The 18,758-nt window shown below is 40.8% G+C and overlaps 1 protein-coding gene across 1 annotated transcript in view; it reads left to right on the forward strand.

Moving 5' to 3' along the window:
* Positions 1-687: 687 nt before the first annotated feature.
* LOC109964873 (transmembrane protein 65-like) overlaps positions 688-18,758 on the forward strand; it is a 34,099-nt gene continuing 16,028 nt past the window's right edge. Inside the window, exons 1-5 of the mRNA XM_020608444.1 lie at positions 688-946; positions 1,282-1,608; positions 15,320-15,364; positions 17,423-17,490; positions 18,443-18,497. Coding sequence (XP_020464100.1) covers positions 1,311-1,608; positions 15,320-15,364; positions 17,423-17,490; positions 18,443-18,497 — 466 coding nt within the window. The 5' untranslated portion in view covers positions 688-946; positions 1,282-1,310. The remainder of the gene's footprint in view (positions 947-1,281; positions 1,609-15,319; positions 15,365-17,422; positions 17,491-18,442; positions 18,498-18,758) is intronic.

Genomic DNA, 18,758 nt, shown 5'->3' on the forward strand with positions numbered 1-18,758 from the left:
CAGTTATACATGTCATAATAATAATATTAAACATCCTGTCTGCTGACAGTCATCAACTTTCTATCTAGTTATCCTTGACCATAAGCAACCTGCAGCAACTCATGAGAATGACTAAGCATTTAACAGCCTGAGCTAGACATCCTGTCTACACTAAACATTGCTAATACAGAAAGTATCTATCCAATATCTATCTGACTAAAAATACCTAACAAAGTATTAAATCAAAGTACTGGCTTCCTCCTCCTCCAAATATCTTCCACATGGTGTCATATCTTGGGGTGTGGGCTCCAGTGTACTAGAGTCTGTTCCACTAGAATAGACCCACGTGCATAATAGCAGAGGGAGGGGTGGACACGCTCCCAGCAGACAAATGCACTCCTTTTACACTGTAAAATAATCCAGAATTCCACCATAATATTTAAAATATGCTATTTACTGGTCCTTATGTCAGTGAAAGGCACAGGTAGTATGTTCTTTGCCATCAATCCAGTCCATCCATATTCCAAATGAAATACAAGCAGTGTTTAATCAAACCACAGCAAACACCAAATAATTTAGTTTTCATTATGGCAGACGTGGCATAACGTGGATATACTTTGTACATTGTCCCTATGTAGTGAATGTACGTACGTCGGTCGGTGCCGTCAGAGTTACGCACGGAGGAAAGCAGCGCTGCCATTGGAAAGTATTTTCAGGGCTGCTGGCCGCAGACGTGCCCTCCCATCCGCCTCGCACCATCCTGTCAAAGAGGTTACAGCACCCGGGATGACGCTCGCAAAAAATGTGATTTTGTACAAATACTACAGCGAGTTATGTGTTTGAGGGTTTTGCTCGGCTATCGACAAAATCTCGCAGCAGAATAAGAAACGTATGCGCCGGAGCAGCTTCGGTATTTTCAGGGTTTCTCGAGGAGGTTGCTGGACGGGACAGCGGAGCATCGACTGAGGTGCGCCCGCTAGGACAAGTTGCAGTTTGAATTTTGGGCAGCTGCCGCATCCTTTCCTCTTTTAGGGTTCCCTAAAGGCGTGCACGATACGATTGAGTCATATGGTTGTAAGTAATGTGGAAGTGTTATTGACAGGCCCGTTGTTTGTCCTTTAATAGACTAACCCCGGCGGAGGATGTGTAGGCTGTTTTCATGCGATTATTGCAGTGAATAATTCAAATGAAAGCCAAATTCTGAGATGATATAAAGCGACATATGTCAGGTGTTTTGGGGGAGTGTGGGCTCAGTGTGGTGGTAACTACTGTTGTTACATTGTCCTCACTCTTCTCTACAAGGTTCCCATTGTTCAAACCACTTCCCTGAGATGCTGCCCTGCCTGCAGAGAGTCCTGCGGCCCGCCCTCTCTCTGAGAACCGGGACTGGACTGGTCAGATCCGGACTCAGCAACCACCAAACGCCCGTATCATCTCGGTTCGCCTCAGAACCCCCTCTTGCCATGCTGGTGCAGCGGTGTGAACTGGGCACACACCCGCTGAAGGAGCCCATGGAGCCCCTCAACTCTCCCCGGGGAGCCAAGGAGTTCATTTACAGCCTTCACCCATCTGAGCGCACCTGTCTGCTGCGAGAACTGCACAGGTTCGAGTCCATAGCCATAGCGCAAGGTAGGTGGTGTTACACTGAAGCTTGTAGTGAGAAATACATTTTAAGTTGGTCAATACTTGAAAATGAAAATCTTTGCATGAGAAATTGGTTTTATTTGCTGACTTTTGTGAGGATCTAATCTACGGGTTAAAAACAAGGGATTTTTCCCCAGAGGACTGAATAGAAATCGTTTTTTTTTTCAGTATCTCAAAAATAACAGATAATAACATCGAAACTCGGTCTTGTCTTCTTTGTGACAAGATACAATACTACAAAACCACGTCTATTGCGCCACCTGGTGGTCAGTTATAGGCATTTATGTGGTCTTAATACATTTTCATTAATAACTCGTGAAGCTGTTTTTCCTCCGGATTCCTTGGAAGTTTCTGAAAGTTTCTGCCATTTGTCATTTTTTGTAAAACACTGCCTATTCTCCATACTTCATCCAATCTTCACCAAACTTGGAGCACCCTGGAAACAACGATACCACTCGTTGTGCAATATTCCTTACTGTGCTCCTGCCACTGGCCGCTGAACACAAGTGGTCTGGGTTCAGAGCTTTTAAATGCTATAACTCTTCACTACAATGTTCAGTTGCAACCTAATGTAGGTCCCCAGTACAGGAACCCTCTCTGAGCGGGCTGCTCTTACGCCATTCAGGGGCGCTACAGCCAGAGTTTATGTTTGAAACGTTATAACTCTGCAAGAAAGTAATGAATCTCAACCAAATTCACCATATTTCACCTAAACTGGGGTCTTTGTCAGCCCCTAGAATTTCATGCTCTGTCGATACTAGGGGGTGCTACAGTTAGCCAAAATATAACAAAATGTCACTTCCTGTTGCCATGAAAAGTTTGATAAGCTGCAACTCATCCGGGGATTGTTATATTTCAGCCAAATGCGGGGGAATGTGCACCTAAGGCTCCTCAAGGGGTTTGCTGAATTTCATGCACCTATGGCAAGAGGGGGCGCTACAGTGGACATCAATGCCTACCTAAATTTAAAGCTAGCTATTTTTGCCATTGTTTTGTGTAGGATCTAATCCTACACAAAAGTACCAAAATACTTTTTAAACCAACCCCTACGGGGTAAAAACCCGTAGGACACAATGACACTACACACTTCTCACCACATTGGTGCAAAGTAACTTTTTGTCTTATAGTTTTTGAATGGCAGCCAATTAAATATGATGATTTCGACTGTTTTCAGCTCCTGCTCCTCCCCTGTCATTATCAGTCACATTGCCACGGTGCCACTTAACATCAGTCTTTCCATCTCCCAATTATACAAGTGTCCTTCATCTATAAATGTTCAAAAATATCTTTCATTGTATCTAATTGGATTCGTTTTTGTTTTAAGCACCCTGTTAAGCCCCTCTGGAGATTTTTCATGTCATGTCATGTCATTTCATGATGTTCTGACGGGGTGATGTTTCTGTCACACATGTACAAATGCTATACTAGAATGTCCTGCAGGTCCTCCTGGTTCATGCGGTCTAGGAATCTCATGTCTGTGACTTTTCCTTTTGGAGTAAAATGTGCTTTATCTGGTCTCCCTGTGTGTGTCACACAGACACACACTGTCACTCCATTGCTCTGCTCTAGGACTTTTATGCATTGTGTTGTATTATGTCCTGATTCAGCCAAATCCCACATCATTCTGTACATGATATATCAACACGCTGTCATCGGGTCTTTTTTTCATCACGTGTGTGTGTTCTGCAAGTCTGACCGACAGCTTAGCAACAATAGCTTGCCGCCGGGTAGCGCAAAAGGAAGTGGTGGAGGCAGTCGGAGCTTGCACACCTAAAATTTCTTCAGAAATTTTAAATGCCCTAGTTTGTAATTGTAATTTAATAGATGTTGCATTGTAGTGACATAAGCTCCAGTTCCAACCATGGCAAAAAGACAAAGACACCAGTTTGTTGTTCAGACTGTCTTATTGTTAAATGAAGGGTTTCATTTCAGTATTTGAAGCACGGTGCAGATCTGACAGCCATCTGACACAGACCCAATAATTCAGCCAGAGACCTTTGGAGAAAAGAGGAAAAAGTTAAAGGATATAACTGTTTTTGCGAAACTTGATTTGCTGTTACAGTAATGGGTTTTTCAGTGCTACAGCGTGTACAGTATGAGCATTGAGGCATTATCTGAGATTCATGAAACATAATATTGAACTTATGAGCGTACGGTGGAGGAGCAGGACACTGGAAGGGAAGTGGGTCGATCATTACAGAGAGAAGAGGGAAGGAACTGAGGAGCGACATGAGTGTTGTTGAAGACACTTATTACCAGATGCGCCTTTCTGGGAGTAGGCGGCTCTGAGCTCCTGTCACCCTCTGTACTTCTCTCTATGGATGAATTAGAAAGACTACTTTAAAATAGATTCTCTGAATTTTGTGTAATGGATTTGTGTTTCATCCCTGCTCTCCAGCAGTTGGAAACTGAATGTAGATCAAGAATATAACTCAAGTAATTGAAAAATAAGCATATATCAAGAAACTTAATCAGTGCTCTCCTTCATTTTGTCACAGTCATCAGAGCCACTGAGCTCTGCACTTGTGGATAAAAGAAGAGTTATTGCTTTATCCCTGCAGCTCTGTGGAAAATCAGTAGTTTTCTCCTGACGGACACATGTTGTAGGACTCCCTGCATGGATGCTTCACTTCTCACCTGAAGATTTTAAGACTGAATAATCCCTCAAATTTCTGAATTTCTCTTCACCAACATTAGATGTTTGAGGTTTTTAAATATTTATTGTATGCATATTATTCCACTCAGTACTAGTCATATATTATCTTCATTAACATCTCTGTGAGTATGTTGCTTGTTGTTGTCCGTGTTGCTCAGACAATTGATGTGACTGCAGAATTTCAGGGCATAGCAACCTTCATTAAAGGTAAACATTTCTTCAAATTCAAACGCACCACACTTAAAATGTGATCGACTGTGCTACTGTATATGTGAAGGACAGTTACTTCGCTCTGCTGTCATCTATCATCTGTGGAGCCTGCCTGGCTGGAGCTTGCTGACATCCTCACCTTCATGCTATAAAAATCTTCTGGGGTTTCTCTTACCTACTACACATGCAGCTGAATCAGTGGCCGCTGGGCTCCTAGTCTCACCGTCTCGCTGACTGACAGATTCTTTTTTTTTTTTTTTCTGTTTGACAAGCTCATCAGCATCCATCATCATTCCACCCAGAGGCTGCAGGACCCCTGAAGCCAAAACCTTATCTTGTTGACGTATATACAGGCTCAGTGAATGGCGAGGAAACTGGATGTCTGCCTGTGGCTGAATCTCACTGAGATAGATGTCTTACTATGCAGTCCCCAGAGGTAGTGGAGTGGAGTGGACTGCGGTATATTCATGGTAGCCGTGGCTACAGTTTTGCTGTTAAATTGTGAAGTATAAGTAATCCCTTCCATATATCCTCATATATGATATGGAAGGGGTGATGCATTGTTAATCTGAGATTTATACAGGTTTAAGCTTGTAGACAGAAAGGTGAATGTGCTGTTGGTGAATCAGAAAGCTTTGTCAATAAAAAGCTTTTCTCTTGGCCTTCTTTGGAAGTGGTGCACCTTAATCCTCAACGTGACGTTAGGCGCTTCAGCTTCAGTGTCAAACTGCTGTTTCTAGTTGTGTTCATTTGTCTTTTTGTGGTTGTTGAAGCTACTCTTGTCAATTTTAATTTCAAGTCACCAACAGTTTTTGGAAGCAGGCTGCAAAACATTGCTGTCTAAATGATTTGGTGAGAGCTGTTGCTAAACCCGTCTAAAAGCAAGGCAAACTGCAATATGACCAGCTGTTGCCAGTAGATGAATCACTGATTTAAAAGGTTGAAAGCATTACACCTTTATTTTCCAGACAAATGTCCACTAAACCTTTCAGAGGCACAGGGTAACAACGAAGATATTCTCAAGGACTAGACATTTGAGTGGAGAGAAGAAGAGAGGTTAGGGGAGAGCAATTTATTGAAGGTCCTCCACAGAAACATTCATCTTTCAGACAGGAATTTAGGGTCAGTTTCACAGGTTCAGAGACTTCTTATACTAGAAACACACGATTATCAGAGAAGTAAGAGAGGAGAAGGCAAAGTCTGAAGAAAGCAAATACAGCAGGTATGAAGACAGATGGGGATGCAGACACTGAGCGGATGGAGGCAGAGAGCTTTAGAGTGGAGGAGTAAACAGTCGGGAGTGAAGTCAAAACAATAAGGAAGCTGGACTGTAATGACCAAGGCTGGTGCAATGTCACTCAGACTTATTGACAAGGATATTCAATACCAGTTTTATCAATCTAGAACAACTGGGTCAGTGGTGTTATTTTGACTCAAACCAGAATTGGCTCAATATCAGCAAAACTGAATTAATAGTCATGGAATAATTTGGGTTTTCCTTTTTTATGTCACCTATTTTTATGGCAGCCTTCATGAACACAAGCGTTTAGAAAATGGGGATGTGTTGCATATGTTGTTTTAATATTAGTGGCACAATTAGCGCATTTGCCACTGTACAGTCTAAACACGTTCAATCTGTATTACCAGCGGAATATGCTGATCTATACACATTCATTCTGAGTCATGCTCGGGTTTGTATAGCAGTAGGTAAAAGCACAGAGAAGGGAAGCAATGTTTAGATGGAGAGAAGGAGAACATGAGTAAATAAATGACCAGAGATTTTTTTTCTTCCATCTGGGACGTCTGTGTTCTTTAGAGTTCAGTTACTGAGTGTTACTCAGTGATATCCACTACTAACATGGTTTTCTAACAAGCCTGGTAGTGAAAAGGGAAATGTGAGATGAGTGAGAAGAGATCGAGGCAGTTTCTCGCCATGGGTCAGAGGATGGAGGAGTACTGTAGAGCGAGAGACAGCTGGGGATGCAAGAAGAGGAGAGCGAGCCATGACAGGAAGGGAGACGCTTGACTTCATTATGACTTGTTTTTTCTTTTACCTCAGTGACCCTTGAGGCTGCAGTACAAATTCTTAGGGACATCAACAAACAAGTCACACTTCCTCCACCTTACATCTAGTTTAAACAGCCTGCTTTCCATTTGTTTTAAAGCTTAAATATTCTTCTTCCTCATAATCTTTTCCTGATTCAATAGGTGTAATAAATCCAGAATCAACGCTTTCATCTCTTTTTGTCTGTTTAAAAAAAGGCCTAATATTTTCTATGCTCATAATATGAATTTCATATTGCATGGTGACATTTTATTCAGTTTTCTACACTGAAGAAGAAGCGGTGTCCTCTCACCGCCGTTCAGATTATAGCCCTCTTGCCTGAAACAGCAGACAAAGGGCAGCACCTCTTCATTTCTCCATTCTGCCTCAGCTCCTACAGTTTTATTATCATGTCGTTTCACCCACATGTCTACGAACTACTGGTGATATTTACCCATTCACAAACCCAAGTGGCTCTCTTCAGTCTGGCAATAAAAGTAGAGGCATCATTGTTATGATGCTGCTTTCATGCAGCAGTGATTCTCACTGAATTTCTGAGTTAATAATCTGACAGACATCCAGTTCTATTGCTGTCCAGTGGTCCTGTCACTGCTGTGACATTTGTCTGGTCATTTTTGTATAGAAAACACATCCTTCCATCCTTCCAATCCTCACAGACTGATTTACTGAGTGCAGAGCTATAACCATTACTATCTAATCAGTCTCAGTGTGTCTCAGTTATTTGATCATTTATACATGGAGAATTTTAATTTACTGCGTGATGAGCCTACTTAATCACTGCTGCTACACATGTCAAGCGTGACATGTATAGGATTTACAACAATAACGCTGGCGTGTTGAATGAAACGGTTTGTCCTTGATGACAGACAAAGGCAGATAAAAGCAGGCTTCCAATTTCTAAACAGCGACCTGTCACTTCTGTCTTGACGCCTGTCACTGGCAAACTTTGTTTAGCTAATTAAGCTAATGTGTGAGTTGTTCGTGAAAGCAGACCGTGGCATGCTTCCACCAGGCTTGTTTTAAAGTGACAACTGTTAAATGTGAATTTGAGGGCTACAAACACGATATCATGCTCTACTGCAAAAGCTGTGAATCCCAAGAACAGCACTTGAATGTGGACAAACCCAGAGTTTGACAGTATACGGTTACTAACCGTTGGTTGGATAATTGCTGTTTGAGGGAGAGGGTTAGCGAATAGCCTAATCCATTTACTTGTCAGATATATAATGTTTGCGTTAAACGTGTATGTTTCATGAAGGAGCCCAACTCAAAAATCACCTTTACAACTAAGACTGACAACAATAAAGTTGCGTTTCCTTGTTTTGTGCCTTTGTAAGAGACACATCAAGTTTAAAGGAAAAACTTCCATTAAAATAAAGGCTTTATGTGAGATTGTCTCCCAGTTGACAATCTGCCACCAATTACAACATTCTGTGATTCATAATACATGAAATTAGTTGAGAAGTCACCACATATGGTTTCATCTTTCTTGACAGATGGATCAAGGCATGAATTTAATTCCACGGGCACCACAGAAGCCCAGGTAGCATTATTATGTGCAGCAGGATATCTTTGATTTCAAGCTGGTATTGGTTTCTGTGAGCCTATCCATGAAGTCATGAGCCACTGAGCTAAGAGACAGGGATGGATCTTATTCAGATTTTTTTTCTCATTAGGACAGTGTGACCTTTATAAACAGCACTGTGTCCCTTTTTATCACCTTCATGTTGTTTTCTTCCTTTTGCTTTGTTGTCTCCTCACTCACTAGCTTTCTTTCCACTCATTGCTCCTTCTCTTGCTGCCAAACTTAACTGAGATTGTGACTGTTCTAGTTTGACTGGATTCAAATATACAAGATAAAAAGTTCCTAACAGCTCATCTTTATAACAAAGTTGAGCAGACACAAGCAGGTGGAGGTTGAACAGGAGGCAAAGTCACAGCAAGCAGATAGAAGTCAGCAGCAAGTTAGTAAGCCTGGACAGCTATGGCTGAGATGTCACCACAGACAATCAGGAGTCCAGGTGGAAGTGAGCTAATGGGGCTTAAGGGTCAGGTGAAACAGTTGGCAGGGAGCAGAGCAGGTAGAAGTAGCAGGTTTCGAAATGGCAGAGGAGTCTGTGAATATGGCTAAGGGCAGGCAGAGACTGAATGGATAACCGAATGAACCATGACAGATTCTTAGGATTTCAGCGCTGAAGAGCTAGAACAAGATGCTAAATCAAGCTGAGGGGACCAGCAAAGTCAGGTGGTGATCCTCAGTGGGTTTGTTACTACAAGCAATAGTTTTCATATTAGACATTGTTCTTTGATCCTTGGTTAATGTGAAAATATCACTTACAACTGCTTTAAAGTATTTATTACAAGTCAGATGTAAATATAACATTGAAATGGTCAAATCAAGATGACTCGGAGCCTGCTGACTTTAAAGGCGCAGTCCTCTTTTTTACTGACTACACCTTTTTCATGGTAGAATGTAGGGGAGTTATTCTTGGTATGTGTGTGATATAACTAATGAAATGTGGTTTTTGCTGTACTGAAAACCAGAATGACCCAAGGCCACGACTTCCTGCAGTTAAAGTGCATGATGTAGGTTACCAGCCACAGTAAACATTGGAGACTGGTAATCATCTTTCTCATGGCTCAAACCAACTGGAATTATTAGTGTGATGACAAAATAAAGTTTAAAGATGCAGCTAAAATGTACACAACTCCCCCTGAACAAGCAGCTTTCTCACAGCTCCTGTCACTGTTTATCAGCTGTAGTTTTTGCCACTCTCATGGTATACAGTACATATTGACAGCCGCCCCTGCTGTTGCCGTTATTTACAGTAGCATGCCAGCAAAGCCAAATAGAACAAATAAAGTCCTTAAGGTGTAAAGCCATCCGAAACTAAACAAGAGCAGCAGACACTTTCGCAGCAGATATTTTGACGTTTTAGTTTTGGACGGGTCAGAACGGTCTATAAAGGAGTCAGGAGCCGCTCTGCACACGTCTACAGAGAGGTTCTTTTTAGCCAAAATCAATGAAAACACCTGTGCATGTTTTTCCTTTGTGTACCATTAGGGGGTTGGCGCTTCATTTTTAGTCATCTGTTCAGGGACTAACTGACACCTAGCGGACCAGTTGCACACATTTAACTGTGATTAACTGGATGGTAGGAAACGCGCTTCATTTGTATTCACTGCCAGAACTGAGAATCAATGCTTGAAGCCCTGGCAACAAAAATGGGCTGATCATTTACTGTAATATAGCCTGTAATGTATCCCCATCAAGGAATGATATAGTGTTGTTTTATCAGGATGCCAATTCATGTTTAATGCATGGTCTAAGGGGAACCATATCTCTGTGTGGTGTTATCTGACTGTGGGCAATGCCATTCTAAAGTGTCTTTTGTGTGAGTCTCTAAGTTATTTTAGGCAGCCCTCTGCTCAATTAACAATATTTCCCCATTTTCTTTTGCTTTGTCCTATATTTATACTGGCTGAGTGCCGGCAACGAGGCAGAATCGACTTTCATTTACATCTCTTGTGATTTGCCGTTTGTTGGGGAATATATTCCAGGATTTTGTTTTGCCAGTTTCTGTGTTGGGTTCCAGGCTGCTTTAATTGGCAGTAGGAGAATGTACTGCTTTATCTATGCATTTACCTTCCCTACAGATCTCAGTCAAGTAAGAAATATAATAGTACTGGTCTGAAATTTAACTACACCCTTCATCTTCAGTTTGTGAAGTGTCTTGTTTGTGTTCCTCTATATTCTGACTGGTTATTTTTACTGTTACTTGGAGCTACTCATTATTTTCTCAAGTGATATATCACATTCAGAAGTCCTTCAGTAAACATATGAGGTGTTGGTAAAGGGTAGCAGACAGAATTACAGAAGAAGCAGAAAGTCGAAAACCAGAAATAATAATTAGGATTTCCTTCAAATAAACATTGATATGCAAATCAGAGGGTTAGTTTGGGCGTCATTCCTAACACCTAACCTTACTCGTCAGTGAAGATTGCTTTTCTTCAGGTTGTACTTTCTTTAAAAAGACGCAAATTCTTGTGCAAAATCACATCCCCCGTTATAGTTCAAATTCACATGAACCTCAGATTGTTGCGAAATTGTTTTTGGACGCTGTTCCAATTTCACGACTGCCCCAGACATTCTATGTGCTGTCAATTCCTCCAATCTGCCTTATAGGTTGCTGTGCAGATGATGAATGGATCTGACCTTCTGTTGTTTCTGTTTTGCTGAACCCTATTGATCTCATACAGACACACTCAGCCACACACACGCATGTGTAGACACAGAAAATGCCGATACTCTTATATAGATTCATACAAATGAACCCATCTGAATGCACATCTTGCCCTTTGTTGTATCAAACTGCATTCAGATAACGAGAAGCACCTTTCTGTGTGAGGGGGTGTGCAACTCAAAAATCAATACAGTCCCACGGGAAAACAAGCTTTTTTCAAAACCGCATTTGCTAGATAAAGCCCAGGATGCACGCGTGCACACAGTAACTGTGGTAATCACACACACACAAACTGCCTTGACACAGCCCTGTGATGAAAAATGCCCCTGCAAATTTTTTTCCACCTGAATTTGCAGAAAATCGTATTGCCTCTGTTTGTCAAGTGTAGCAAATGGAAGGCACAATGGATAGACACACATTTATTCATCATTACTGAGTTGTGCTGAGAGAGAACTTGGCTTTTGGGTTCCTTCACAGACTGATCTCCAATTTCCAAAATACTGTTTTACACTTCAGTGTCATGCTGTATCAGCACTAAGAGACAAATCTGGAATGAGCCATTTGTCAAGGCCAAATAGAGACAAGAAAGTGTGACTTAAATTAAGTCTGGCCTTTAAACCGTTTCAGCTAAGGAAAACCTGAGTGTTAACGGCCTTTAAACCGTTTCAGCTAAGGAAAACTTGAGTGTTAACCTTTCCTGTCTTCAAACACAGTCTCAGAGCAGCAAACAGCTGAGGAAGGGAGGAATAAAACGACAAAGTGAAACAGAAAGTCTGGGAGTATTTAGAGATTGAGAGTAAATTCCAAACAAGACGTTCTTGGATTGAGCCTTTTACTGTAAGTGCCATCTGACGTCTGGACACTGAATACAGAGTTTCACATTTCACCAGTGGCAGACTGTTAGGAAACAGCACATTAATGCTCAGATGCGGAAGCAAAATATTAGATGAATGAATATTAGATGATCAGACTTTTTATGGTCACATTACTGTAGCTAAGACACATTAGCTACACAGACATCCTACCACCAATAAACAGGGTTAATTCTATCGTGTAGGCTGTGCATAAGAAATGCTTTAGAGAAATGTTGTAGCAGACATGGCAGTTGATCTGTGACCAAAAAAGGTGGTGTACCGTGTTTACAGTGTTTCTCTGCAAACACTGTCTTTATCAGATGCCAGGCACATGCAGTGTAGAAAGCCAGAGAAGAAAAACATGTGGCTGCCATGATAGTTAATCGAGCTTGTGGCCCCTTAAGTGTTTTCACCACTCCTGTCTGTTGAAATTGAATTTTCTGGAGACAGCAGCTCTGGGATTTAAGACTCCATGCATTCAATAATTTTACACCAGAACAGTTTGGGGGGGCAGCGGACAATCCCGTCAGCTATCACAGTTCTAATAAATGGCCAGATGAAGCTGGGTGGAGCGGAAGAAAATAATGTTCAGTGGACGCTGGCTCTCATTAATGGGCTTTTTTTCATGACTAGTGATGAGACACCTGCACTTTCATTTGGCTTTTATTCTTTGGAAATGATGGGAAAATATAGCTGGAGCAGGGATCTGATTTGGGCCAAAATGATGTTTTGTATTATTTCTTTCACATCAAAGTGGCACAGATTAGAGTTACCCACTGGACTGATCACATGGCTGTACAGCCAGAAACACTGGAATTGTGTGGGTCCCAACAAGAGTAGCAACTTAAGGGGATCCATTAAAATCAGCAATAAACAATGTATTTTTACCCCTTTGTATGTTCTTAGATCTAGAACAATGCATTGTTTATACACAAGGGTTCTACAGTTGCTAGAACTTCTAATGTCACTTGTTCCTTTTAATACTAAAAATTAATCAAACAAACAAGGATCATGACAAGATATGACATTCTGTAAGAGTACAAAATTATGACATATGTACTGATAAAAGGAAATGGCTGCTTCAGCCCTGACGTTTAGATGCTGATGCATGACTAGTTGTTATTTTAACAACACGTTTGGTAACCAGATTGTATGAGGGCTGAGAGGAAGCAGGTTTCCGTTACAGTATATATCAGTCACTCATCAAATCAAATATCATTTATACAGCACATTTACAACAACAATATGTCAAAGTGTATCTAATAAAAACATATAAATTAAAACATCACAACCACAGGAAAAAGAAAAGTCTCGATGTCATTCTATTCGATGTCATTGATAAAATAAAGTAGCTCAAAGTGCTTCACATAAAAACATAATATGCAACCAAAAATTAAATCAAGATATTTAAGTGATTTACGCTTGTTTGTCAAAAATACTGAAAGGTGTATAACCAGCTGAAACGACACCAATGAATTAATAAAAACAGAAACCAATCACAAATGTGTCAGTGTAGAGAAGGTCTGTCCAAAGGCAGGAAAGATCGATCTTTTTCTCCAAGTAAACAGATTTTTTATTAACATTAAGACAATGAAATGGTCAGATATCGCAGAGGCAGAGGATGCTCCTTCATAGCACATGGTTTAACGTCCCTACCATGGTTGGGGCTCAATAGGAGTCAACATGAGACAAACCAAGAGTTTATTTCCTTATTTCCTCAAAGAAACTGTATTATGTTGTACTGTGTTGGAGTTGGATTCCTTGCCCTCCTTGTTGTACCCCAAATGTGTCACAGGCCTCTTATCGGTTGTACAGTCAGAATTCCTGACTCTTTGTTAGCTGATATTGCAAATGTTCACAGCTAATGGCAAGATGAGCAAAATGTTTTTCTGGTTTGTCAAGGTTTCTCTGTAGATTTCAAATGTACACCGTCAGTGGTCACTTTAGCTTAAAGCTTAGATACAAAACGTTACATGTGTATCTAGTGAAAACAACCTGCCCCCTCTTTACTCTGTAGTGGCTGTAACTGTTGAGCAATTCAGTTTGCAGAGGCTCACAGTTATTAGCGTCACGTGTCAGATAGTAGTTCAGTATCGGCTGTTCAGGGGGACGCTTCAGTCATAAAAACTGAGGCAGCAGTGAGACACTGTTTGTTTACTGATGAGCACAGGAGGATCATTGAAAGCCTTTAATTAAATCCCCAAACTACCCCTGCATGAATGATCAGTCGAAAGAAATGGGTTCTGGTATTTAATTGCAAAGCCATCAATCTTCCTTGGATAGCATCTTCACCTGCAGCCAGTTACTAGATAGACTGTTAGCTGCTTTGTAGCTGAGGGAATTAAAAAGAATTTTAAATGCAATAACAGATTTGTGAGTATGGGCACTGGTGATGAACATATTGTGTGCTGGTGTATACAGTATATTGAATTTGTCAGCAGTATTTTTACACGGCTAAGTAAATGGAAGTCACTGAAGGGAATTGTCCATGATTGGAGTTGTACTGTGGTATGAAGCTTGTAATGTGACACAGTCCTGGATAGAAAGCGAGAGAACACAGATGGATGGGCAATGTGGACAGGATGCACAGTAAGAAAGACAGCAGGTGTTTTTATTTTGTTCTTTCATTTGCAATATAAGGTGGTTTTGCCACATTTCTGCATGTGTATATTGATGCATTAAGTGATAGCAAATGTCTTCAAACTAAAATGAAATGTGTCATTTTTAAATAGCCTGTCATTTCCTGGTGTCTATACCTGGCACTTCCTCCAAGAATTTAGAGCTTGGTGCTGGTTCTCCCCGCAAATGCAGTGGGGATTGTACAGGGCGAGTGTTTGTGTGGATGCGTGCTGGTGTAAGTGAGTGCACCAGCAGTGAAGACAGATTCTGCTGGGGCGTCGGCTACCTTCGCGATCAGTGAGACTAATGTGGTCATTCCACCACACTCCTTAAATCCAATGTTACAATACCTTAAAACCAATGTAATTACCTCTTGCTTTACAGCAGGCCCTTGTGTCACAGTTCAGTAACTGACATTTACTTTATGCTGCGTCCCCTCATTGCTGCTAAATGTTCAGTCTTTAATTTCATGGTTTTCTTTAATTTGAGGGCCACAAAGTAGAAACATCGTAATTAGGTTTTGGTAAAGCCACTTTATTTTCATCCATGCTATGTCAGGTGACGTTGCCACTTCAAAATATGGTAATATGAAAACTATGATCTGTTATACCTTCTGTTTCTTTCACCTTTTTCTTTGCCCATAACCTTAAACCAAGTTTCACCCTAAAATTCAATGATGCCGGTCTCCATGAGAACGACAACACGAGTAACACCAGGTGCATACAAACGCTCTCCAGTGAGAATCAGTGTGCTGGCAGACCTGCTCTTAGGCCCGATTCTCTGACTCCATCTTCGTCCTGATCCATGTCTCACTCCCAGGAAGTAGCAACGAGGGAGATGCTCTTTCCTCGTCCTGCTTTCGTCTCCTCAGACGTATCACCCTTCACTCTGCTTGATCCCATTTTTCTGACCTTCTCTCTCCAGGCTGACAGACTTCTCCATTTAAGAACTGCTTGATGTACAGTGTGTGTTGACTTTTCCCCTCCATAGAAAAACAGGCCAAATGAGACATGCATTCTTTATAATTCATTATTTTTCTTCTTTTCAGGGCAGATGGAAATTGCACCACCTACTGCAGCACAGTTAAGATATGGTAAGAAGTCAAATTTTTATGATGCTTTGTGTGTAATGTATTATTTAGGTTAATATAGAGAAAGGTTTGGATGCGTACCCTGGAAAATGCTCATTTATCTTGCAGCATGACAGCCTGCATTACATCCCTCATTTAGCCTTTAGTCAACTCAGAAAACTAATGAAGGCTCCGATTCATGATTATAATTAATGAGCATGTTATTGTGGTTTATCATTAATACTGTGTTTCCATGCTGTTCCCAAAGGAAAGGACCAAACCTACTGTAAATGGAAAGAGCTAATAAGCTTATATGTTTTCCATGGACAGATATTGACTGGGCCTGATGTCTCAAACAAATCAGCAGCATCAGTAAATGAAACCTGTCTAATCTGAATCAAAGGTACAAGACAAAATGTGCTGATAATAGGTGTGAAAGATGCTCAGCTGCGACATTCACATACTTTCTGACACAGTGTTAGTATTATGTTGGCATATGCTTTATGGTTCATCACTGTCTGCTGCTGTTCAAGAAACCAGAACAAACTAGATCTTTGTACTCCACTTTCTGTGCAGTCGGTATTCAGGGATCAGTGGAGTTATTATTGATTGTTTATGGTTTAGAAGTTCCCTGTTGGCTTCCACTGGTGTGATTTGTAGTTGTCCTGGGATCCATAAATACTCAGAAATGAAATGAGAGAAACTACTGAACATTAACTGATATGAAAGAAACTATAAACACAAGGAATCAATTGCAGCAACATAAAATAAAAAAAAGTTTAAAACAAGACAGAATTTGCACAGAACCCAGAGACAGATTTACAAAAGACCCAAAAGGTGTTAAAGTTGTCTCTTTACATTGGCATATTTTAAGTTATTTATATGGGAAACGTAGCTGGTGACAGTTGAGTCTAAATTGGCTCTTTATGATTGAAGTGAGAAGTTTATATACACCTAAGCCAAATACGTTTATAGTCCTATCAGGTCATACTATATGCACACTAATGCATTCCACCTGCATGTACACAGCAGAATGCTTACGCAGGCATTCTTCACTGCTTAGTGCTAAGTTACTGAGCTCAGGTTTCTCTCATGCTGCTGAGAGGTTGGAAAGCCTGATGGTTAACTAAGCATAGTTCATTCACCTTGTGTTTGTCTTTCTGTTTCTCTCACACTAGAGAGATCTTTGTCACTATAAGGGCAAATGCATCATATGAAAAATATCTCCTTTTATCCAGCTCAGTGATTCTCCTGTTGTGCTGAAATGCTGAGTCAGACTTTAAAGGAAACATGGACTCAGTGGCCATTACCGGAGCAATGCTGTTATACACAGCAGGGAACACGGTTTTCCTCAGCTCAGCAAAGCCTTTGTTTTGGGCGTACCGTTGCCTCGTGTCTCTCTTACGGGAGTTGGTGACTTCTGCCGACTGAGTGATGAAATCAGTAAACTTCTTCTGTGGTAAACTGAGCGGATGGGAATGCACCACGGGGTGAAGGTTATCAAAAATATTTGGCTCTCAGCCCTGGTTTTGTCTGTATTACAGAAATCGTTCTCATAGACCATTTTCTAAAAATTCACACACAGTTATAGTCATTACCTTTGAGTGCAAGCCGTGACTCAGTGCTGAAAGCCTGGCCTGATGGTGGCACTAAGGAAAAGCATATCATTGGACTAAAGCTAGTATGTCCTGTGATGTGTTATATCTACCCAAAAGTAGTTTTTTAATTTTACCTTCCCATCATTTTACTCACCAAGCACAACAAAGAGTGAAGCAACCTAAAAAAAGAATTAACAGCAGCAGGGGAGCTCACAGTTAACCACAGCTCTTTGGTTTTCAAAGACATTTAATGGGAAAGTATAATCCAAGGACCCTGCTGTTTCCTTGTTAATGATGCTTTATGGGAAGTTTAGAATGAACCTTTTAGTTCACTGTCAGCTGAAAATCTTGCCATTCTTGCATCTTTGCTGCTCGCAATTATTTGATTACTGTGTTGCAGTTCTGTTCTGCGAGGCTCATTTATGTCTCCATGGGTTGTTATTTATTGACTCAAACATGCTTGTTTGTGTTTGTCATTTTACAGTTCTGCTGCACAATGCAATTCCTTTCGTTGGATTTGGATTCCTGGACAACTGCATCATGATTGTTGCTGTAAGTAACAGCTTCATGTAGTGCTGTGGTCCCCTGCAGGGGGTGTAACTTTGGTTTCCACAGAGAGCACCTGTGCATAAAGAATATGTTGTCTCTGCTTTATATTCATTGTGGATGATACTGTAGAAGGTGAGTGTGTGTCTGTGCTTGATGCTGCTGTATTTATCTCTTAGTAGATTTCCTGTGTCTCATCTGTCCGTCTCAGTCCTTCCTGTTTTTCTCTAACAGTCTATAAACCTTTTATACCTGTTCTTTATCGAGTCTGTGTGAAGTTGATCAAAGACCAAAATAATGAAATCCAAACCAGTAACTGAGTAACTCTGCTCAGAGAATGAATGGTAATATATTTTTCTGTCTTAATTCAAAGGTTGCTTGAATTGCAGGGTTATGTTTTTAAGATATCAGTGGTGAATTCTTATTGGGGCCTCTACAGGGAGGAAGAAGGACAGATGGAAAAATATATACAAGAGAAACAAATTGAAGTAGAACATAATGGAATAGCTTTGCCCAAAACCGATGCACCGTAGCAGAGTATTGCAGAATATGCAGATATTCTACCAAATATTTAGACCATACTGCTGTTTTGCTTAGTGAAGTTACATCAGAAATCAATAAGTAATCACCCTTTTTGTATCGATTCATCTGGTCTGAAATGTTTGTGCATTTATTAAAATTGTGTATTCTACAGTATGTCTCTGTAGAGGTCTGACTGTACTTGCATCTTTCAGAGAGTTCTTTTTATTCATTGTGGATATTATGATGCTCAAAACTGCAAAGTTAGCCTCATTTAAAAAAGCACTTTATGTATTTCTCTCTGAATATCATTAAGAAAGAATATGATGCACAGATGGTTTGCATTATAGACAGAGGAAGAAACTGAGAGCACTGAGCTCTCCTCTATTAATAACTACCTTCTGCAATCTACATGTTTGTACTGTGTGTTATTTCCCAGGGCACACACATCGAGTTATCCATCGGCGTGATCCTCGGCATTTCAACTATGGCAGGTAAGAGAATTGCACAGTTAGGGTGTAACTTGTTCGGTGTCCTTTATAGTCATAAATGGTTTTCATTATATAAATTTTGTGTAGATTTTTAAAAGCATCAACATTTGATTGAGGATTGATGCACACAGGTACAGCAGTGATCCCTGCAGTGACAAACAGAAACATCAGTGCTGAATTCAGTTTGGTTCAGGCTCCAGCCAAGTTTCCATCCATTATCTATACCGCTTATCCCTAATAGGGTTATGGGGGGGGGGGGCACAT

This window comes from Monopterus albus, unplaced genomic scaffold (assembly GCF_001952655.1).
Source record: "Monopterus albus unplaced genomic scaffold, M_albus_1.0 scaffold93.1, whole genome shotgun sequence".
NCBI classification, from domain to species: domain Eukaryota; kingdom Metazoa; phylum Chordata; class Actinopteri; order Synbranchiformes; family Synbranchidae; genus Monopterus; species Monopterus albus.